This window comes from Pteropus alecto, unplaced genomic scaffold (genome assembly GCF_000325575.1).
Source record: "Pteropus alecto unplaced genomic scaffold, ASM32557v1 scaffold123, whole genome shotgun sequence".
In the NCBI taxonomy this organism is placed as follows: Eukaryota; Metazoa; Chordata; class Mammalia; order Chiroptera; family Pteropodidae; genus Pteropus; species Pteropus alecto.
In genome coordinates this window covers 7,973,060-7,980,652 of record NW_006433950.1, presented here as the reverse complement: position 1 = coordinate 7,980,652, position 7,593 = coordinate 7,973,060, and the positions used below count along the sequence as shown (strand labels likewise).

At 60.7% G+C, this 7,593-nt stretch overlaps 1 protein-coding gene across 1 annotated transcript in view; it reads right to left on the bottom strand.

Annotated features, from left to right (window-relative positions):
* Positions 1 to 2,730: 2,730 nt before the first annotated feature.
* Positions 2,731 to 7,593, bottom strand: part of MMP15 (matrix metallopeptidase 15) — a 21,263-nt gene continuing 16,400 nt past the window's right edge. The window contains exons 8-12 of the mRNA XM_006908853.2: positions 7,463 to 7,587; positions 6,898 to 7,036; positions 6,106 to 6,256; positions 5,854 to 5,969; positions 2,731 to 4,748 (exon numbers count right to left, since the gene is read on the bottom strand). Of these exons, the coding sequence (XP_006908915.1) occupies positions 4,288 to 4,748; positions 5,854 to 5,969; positions 6,106 to 6,256; positions 6,898 to 7,036; positions 7,463 to 7,587 (992 nt within the window). The 3' untranslated portion in view covers positions 2,731 to 4,287. The remainder of the gene's footprint in view (positions 4,749 to 5,853; positions 5,970 to 6,105; positions 6,257 to 6,897; positions 7,037 to 7,462; positions 7,588 to 7,593) is intronic.

Below are 7,593 nucleotides of genomic sequence, written 5' to 3'. Positions count from 1 at the left end.
GGCATCTGGGTGCCTATAAAAATGTCAGGCTGGGCTCAGAGGCAAGGCATGGCCAGGACACAAGTGCTAGGTGAGCCAGAGGTGGAAGGAAACTCAATCTCCTTGAGGAGGGAGGGTGAGAATCTGGAAAGACAGGCCTTAATCTGGGCCTTGAAGGATCTGTGCAATTTGGACAGGATGAAATGTGCGGAGAAGGGTTTTCCGGTGGGAGGGAACAGCATAAGCAAAGGCGCAGAGGCAAGCAAGTGCAGGGGACATTTAGGACAGGCCAAGCAGCCTGGTAGGAACCTCTGCCAGCGCCTTGTGGGTTATGAGGTCACTTGAGCAGTGGGCTGAGGGTGGTACTGCTGTGCACTGAGAATGCCTTGAGGCCTGGAATCCCCAGCATTTGCCTGGATAGCCGAGGGGGGCCGACCCGGGCTGCTGAGTGGTTTCATGGGTTGGGAGGCAAAGACTGGCAGCCCTGGGCCCTGGAGGCAGGAATGAAGGATGGGGAGGGTCGGGAAGCCCTGTTCCTCTCGATTCTCCTCGGAGGAGTCCATAGTGTCTGGGCGGCTGTGGATGGACAGGAAGCCGGCCATTCCGTCCCGTGAGCTGGAGGAGAATGGCCTCTGTGTGAGCCACAACAAAAAGGCTTTTCTGCCAAGTTGGAGGGGGAGGAAGCAGCCAGATCAGCCCCTGCCTCAGCCTGAAAGGAGGCTCTGTTGGTGGCCCTGGGGTCTTCGATGCCTAGCATGCGTGGGGAGGGAGGGCCAGGGTGGGCAGGGGCCTCCTTATCTCTCTCAATTCTCCGGCAGCACCGGGGTGGGGTGGGGCCGGGCTGCTCTGCAAGTAGGTCCATCTGGGTTCCAATGCCAGCACGAGCATTTCCCAGCTGTGTGACCTTGGCGAAGTCACTTCACCTCTCTGAGCCCTACTTTTCTCATGGGGAAGCATGCGAGTTGACTGGAGTGGCAGCTGCTCACTGACCACTTACTAAGTACCAGGCACTGTCACCGAGCGTTATAGCCACCTATCTTCTATTCATCTTGCCAGCAGCAGGTGAGGTCGGTCACGTTATACCCTCCGTTGAGGTTTAACTTCTGGCAACATCAGGCCTGAAGCCCAGGATGTTTTAGACTCTAAAACTCCAAGTTGTGCAAACGCAGAGGGAAAAATCCTGGAAGGAAACACGCCGAGCTGTCAACACTGGCTGGGGGAATTCAGGCGACATATTCTTCTTTTAGTTGTTCTGTAATACCTGAATTGTCTTAATTGGGAATTAGCAAAATATAAAGGAACGAATGATGCTGAGAGAATGGAGGCTGTGAGGGGCCCAACGTGAGTTTAGTTTACAGCCACATCGAACAAAAAAACCGCTTTAAAGATGCAGGCTGTTAAATTCTGGGGAGGAGCGCGCGTCAAGCTGGTCTCTCTGGGGGTGGCGGGGCAGGGCTGAGTTGCTCCACCCCGTGCCCCAGAGACCTCCATCACACGTCAGGGCTCCTGAGATAGGCTGTTCCTGGAGCCACTGGGTTTCTTTGGGATTTTACTGGAGAGCTTGGGGGTGGAAGACTCCTCAGGCAATTTCCTGAGGCACTGACGCCTCTGCCAAGTCTCTCCTCCGGCCTGGGCTCTAAGGAAGAGCTCAACGCGAGAGGCCCTTCATCCTCTCCCTTCTCATCCTGGAGCCGCCACACTGCCCTCCACCTGCCTGGTGACCTCCGGGCTTCTGAGTGACCCTAAGGCTTCAGGCAGAAGGCAGACCTGGGTGGGGCCCTGTGGCTTCTGCCACAGGAAAGCTGACAAGATGGTGTCCGCCCTGGACCCCCATGCGGCCTGCCAAGGCCCCTGGGGTGGGGAACTAGCAGGCTGTTTTCTAGCTGAGGCTGAGAGGCCTTCGGGGCTTCCCAGGGCCAGCATTTCCTACTCTCCTCAGCCAGTTTTCAAAACAAAGAGAGGAAAGGGTGGGATCGAGGGGCGCTAGGGAGGGGGTTCTCTGCTGTGGGGGAGGATGGGGCCTAGAACAGGTTGAAGGACCTGCCTGAGGAGCTGTGGAGGCATGGGCTGGTCCATGGTTGGGGTGGGGACCCCACTATGGCTGATCACTGCCTTCCTGGGGGGTGCAGGCCAGTGCCCAATAGGGTTGGCCCAGAGGACAGACATGGGGTCCAAAGCTCACCCAGACCCAAGGGGACGGCAGTCCTTGCCTCCTGGGCATCATCTGCACCCTGCCCAGGGTAAGATTTTTCTACCGCTTCAAAGACTAGAGGGCGGGTCTTGGGTGTCCCCTCACCCTAGGGGCAGAGCACGTGGTGAGGGGAACTTCCGGAATCCACAGTGACACCCTTTCCCATCTCCTTCCCGTGCAAGCTGGGCCTTCAGGCCGCCCGGAACCCAGTCTGGATGGGTGAGGGGCCAGGCGGCCTGGCCTGGTTAGACATGAAAGGCACGTGGGAAGCTGGGTTGCCCTTCCTCACCACGAATGGATGATGAGCATCTTCCCCATGCTTTCCCTGCCCCAGCCTGGCGGGGCCACCCCCAGTCCCCTGCCCTGCCCTCCTCAGGTCTGTTGAGGGCGGCTACCTCCCACTCCTACCCCAGCCACTGGGACGGGGCCCCCACAGAACTGGGAATGAGGTTTCTTTGGTGTGGGGGCAAATCTCCCAACCCCAGCCCGGACTCGCTCTGTCACCTGCACTCCTCCAGCTATGAGCTCTGGCCCAAGGCCTCTTACAAAGGAGGTCACACTCGCCGGCCATACAATTTAATCAGTGCTGATTATTTACAGAAAGAAACATAGGGGGTGGACATGGACACCCCTCCGCCCCTTGGCTGACTCTCTGGTTCTGAGGACGGAGGGGGGAGGAAGCTGTTGGATCTGCACACGGGGCCAGCCCACGAGGAGCCCCTCCCTCCAGGGGCCTTGGGTTCTGGGTGGCAGACCCACTTGCTCAGGGCTGTGGGAAGCAGAGGGGACAGAACCGGCTATACAGTACCATTTCCCATAGCAGCCTTGCCTCTGCTCGCTTTGGGAGGGAAAAGGAGGAGGAAGCGTCTCTGCCCTCAGGGCTAAGCCCAGGAGGAGTCTATGGGCCACGGTGGGCTTCTACGGTGGGCTCCTTCGGGGACTACACAGCCCTCTCCCGTAGTCTGTGAGGGAGATAAGCTGCTGCCCTGGGGGACAGGGAGCTGGAGGGGAGGAAGCCCCAAGCCTGGAACGTGGTGGGCTGTGGGTACCTCACAAGTGGGCACACTCTGTGGACGTCCACCACCCCAGCCTGGGCACCTATCAGAACCCTCTCCCCAGGAAAGCCAGGACACTGGCAGCCGGAGCCTCACGCCAGTGAGGCTGAGCCCCCTGAGGACAGTGGTGTGGGTGAGAGAGGGTGGGAGGAGGCTCAGGGAAGGAGCCCAGGTGCATTGCAGCTCAGAGACGAGAAAGTGAACAGGGGGCTGGAGGCCCAGCCTGGGGGGCGGGGCTCCTGGGGTGGAGGGGCCTTGGAAGACCCCCTTTGGTCCTTGGTAAAACAGGTCCAGAACCCCTTCTCCAGAGAGAAAAAGAGGTATGGGCTCAAGGGGTACATGGGAGTGGGGGGCTGCTGGCCCCTTGGCTGGCCAGGGGCGGGTGGGGTTTTTAGGCACAAGGAACCCGCCTGCTGGGGTTGTCAGAGGTGGGCTGGGAAGGAACCAAAACTCGACACAGACTCACAGCCAGTGGTGACCTTGCCCTCTGTCCCCTCCGGCCTGGAGCTGGCCCTGGGTGAAAGCTCTTCCTAAGGCAGAGAGAGACTCAGGCGGGTGGAGACCATTTAGGCCCCACTAGTCTCCAAAGCCAACAGAGCTCGAGGTTCTGGCCCTGGGGCTCAGGCCGTGGCGGGCCCAGGGTGGGAAGAACCCAGACAGCTGCTCAGCCACATTCCCATCTGGGCCCTCGGACCCTCCACTCTGCTGGCTATGGCCCAGCCAGAGGTGGGTGGGGGCCTAATTCCCTGTCGAGAGCAAAACTCCATTTAGAAATCTCTAACCCGCTGCCCCGAGGGGCTGCCCCTGGTCAGGAAAGTCAAAACAAATGCTCAGTTAGTGTGCAAAAAAAAAAAAAAAAAAAAAAGATACCTGGGCATAAATAAACAATGGGGGGGAAGGGCTGGCAGGGATGTTAGAGGACCAGGGGGGGATCACCCCCACCCAGGGGCGGAGGGAGCCAACCGAAGGCTCTTGCTCGGTGCCCCAGGAACCACCTCAGAACCACAGGCACAGCCAGCCTGGCCCCTTAGCACCGTGAGGAGCAGGAGGGGCCTGCGCGGGTCAGACCCACTCCTGCAGCGAGCGCTTGCAGTACAGGAGCATGCGCGGTGCGCCCTTGCGCTGCATCTGCACCAGGGCATAGGTGAGGCCCAGGATGAACAGCAGCAGCAGCAGCGGAGGCACCAGCACCATCACCATATTCACTGTCCGTGTCACCTCCTCCATCTGCACCACCACGCGGCTGCCCCCGTCCTTGCCGGCCCCAGAGTCCCCCTCCCCGGTACCCGGGCCAGCCTCGTGTCCCTCATCGCCCTCCTGGCTGTCACCGCCTGCCCCAGGCTCTGCACCCCCATCGGGGTTGAAGGGCGGACGGGCCACATCGGGCCATCGGGGTCCCGGCTCCACGTACTCTTGGCAGCCCATGAAGTCCCGCAGGATGGACTTGGGGTAGCCGGGCTCCATGCGCATGCGCTCGTTGTCGAACTTCCAGTATTTGGTGCCCTTGTAGAAGTAGGTGTAGGCTGCAGGGGGCAAGCAGGCCAGAGTGGTGTCAGGCCCCACCCACTCGCCGGCCAGAGACCCTCGCAGGAGACCAGGATGTGCTGAAGGGTCCCTGGCTTTAAAACACCCTCCTTCTCACTTGCTTCCCTTAGCATTTTCAAATCTGCCCCTTCCCAACTTACAGGAGCCACATCAGGCTCAGAGAGGGGCTGGGCTTGGGTCAAGTGCACCACTAGAATGCTTCCTAGCTAGGCGGACATTGACTAGGGCAGAGCATGGGAAGAGGGTCCTACAGCCTGCTGGATTGGGGGCTGCAGTCAGGGGACCTTGCTGTCCCATCCCAGGACTGGTTTCACCCCACAAGATACAGTGTGCAGTAGGCCTTGGCGCGGAGCCCAACCTTGCCTTGGCCCCGCTCTCCAGCCTTGGGAACTGTGCCACATCCCATCAGCCCCAGGAAGGGCCAGGTTTGAATCATGGGGCGAGTCTATGCTCTGCTGAGCACAGTGACATCAGAGAGGCTGCAGAGTGATGCCATCACACACAGAAGCCGTGTGACCCGCCGAGCACCTGGCGAAGCCTGCAGGGTCTCCCCTGAGTCTGAGAACCTGGAATCTGAGAGCCAGGGCTATGGTTTTTCTTAAACTCACCAGAGACCCTGCTGGAGAAGTAAAAGCCACAGCTCCCTGTCGCTGGGTTATAATGACAGAGATCAGGCTTCCCTCCCAGGCGGGGGAGTGGGGCACCCCGGAAGGACTCTCGCTCCATCTCTCTGAGCCAAGCTCAGGCTCCAAGCTCCCTGCGGGCTGCCCAAGGCAGCTGGTCTCTGCGGGGAGCAGAGTGGTTCCAAGTGCCAGCTCTGGACAGAGGCAGGCCTGGGTGGGACTCCTGACTCCATAACTTCCTTGTGGGATTTGGGGCCCTTTACTCAAACTCCGTGGTTTGGCTGTCTGTAAAAAGGGGATGGTGACGATGCGGGGAGAACCAGGGCAGTCACGCTCCAGAAACTCCCAGGGCCGGACACAGCTGTGTCCCCCTCTGCATGCCGTCACAATGTCTGCGGACCTCGGGCAAGCTCTGTCCCGTGTGTGGAGTGCGTGCTGGGAAGAGTGCTGGCCTCGGTACCTGCATCATTGCTCAGGAAGGCCCCCTTAGGGGAGACGGGGATCCCCTGCCAGATGCTGATGGGCTTGGGGTATCCTGGATCTCCACGTTGTGTCTCCTCATTGAAGCGCCAGTACCTGTGACCAAAAGCACCGAGCTATGGGCCGGCTTGGGCCCGGAGTGCATTCCCCACGGGCACTGAGCTCTCTCCGGGTAGGTCGGGGGTATGTGGCCCATTTGGAGTCTTTTCCCTTCAGGGGAGAGGGCGCTCACCTGTCCTCTTGGAAGAAGAAGGTGTGGCCTGTGGGCTCCCACCAGATGGCCGTGTCGATGCGGTCATAGGGGATGCCCAGGCCATAGCTGGCCAGCGGCTGTGGGTAGCCAGGCTCTAGGTTCGCTTCCCGGAAGAGCCAGTAGCGGTCACCTGTGGGAGGAGAGGGAGGTGGGTGAGGACAGGTCTGGGGCTGAGGGGACTGGGCAGGAAGGGGGCAAGGGGGATGCTATTCTAGGCCCACAAGTCCATTCACATTCACTGCCACACTGACCACAGACACACACACACACACACACACACACACACACACAATTATACACAACCACACTTCCACCCCACACACCACAATATACAATGCACTCACCCTTGCATCACGTGCCTCTGCACTCATGGACACCTGTGACTGCTCGTCTACCCGCACGTGAGACTCTCACGGCGGCACACACACCGCTCACACTGTCCATGGCCCTGCATCCCCATGTGAATACCCCCACACAGTTCTTGTAGAGACAGAAAAGACGGGGAGCCCTGCCCGGCCTCTGGGTCTGGGAGGCTGTACCGCTGGGGCACCCCAGCGCACAGCCCAGGGCTCCCCACTTTTAGTTGGGCCCAGCCCTGTCTTTGGGGAGCTCCTGCCTTGTTGAGGCTCAGGCCAGCAGGGCTGGGGATCCCTCAGGGTTACTGCCTTGGTCCATGTAACACAGCCCTTTGCTCTCTGCCACCTCAGGCCCAGCTGGGTCAGAGGATGGGGCAGGAAGGCGGCCCGGCCGCTCCCACCAACGCCCGCTCACCTTTGAAAAAGACGAAACGCCCATCCTGGCGCTCGTAGGCAGCACTGATGTCACCTGGCAGACCACGCCAGAAGTGCCCGATGGGCATGGGGTAGTTGTCCAGGACGCGGTTGTGCCGTACCCGCCAGAACCAGCGGCCCTGGGGAGGGTGTGTGCGTGAGGGGACAGAGCGTGCACGCTGCTTTGGCCTGGGAGAGGCCCCTCCTGAAGCCGCCCCTCCTGAAGCCACCCCTCCCTGGGTCAGGGGGTGTCCAGGGGAGGCCACTGAGATCCTAAGGGCAGCACCAGAGGCAGAGAGCCCTGGGCGGAGTGGGCGGGCGGATGAGTGTGGCAGACCCCTGGGCTTGCTGTGTGACCCCGCAAATCCCTTGTCCTTCGTCCCTCGAGCTGGTTTCTTCCCAGTCTAGGGAAGATGGCTCCCCAGGGGCTGCTCAGTGAGGGGTGGGGGTGCCAAGCAGCAAGGTGCACAGGGCTCTGGGGGTGGGGTGGGGGGAGCTCTCCTGCTCTGAGCCTGGGGCCAAGGGGCTGAGGGAGGCAAGGGCAAGGGCAAGGGCAAGGGCCAGACCTTGAACACGAACATCTCCCCACGCAGCATGGCCACTGTGTCGAAGTCCCCGTCACATATGTTGGGGCCATACTGGTCAGGCCGCTCCGTGGGTCGGGGCTGCACTGGAGGTCCTGCCTTTGGGCCACTCT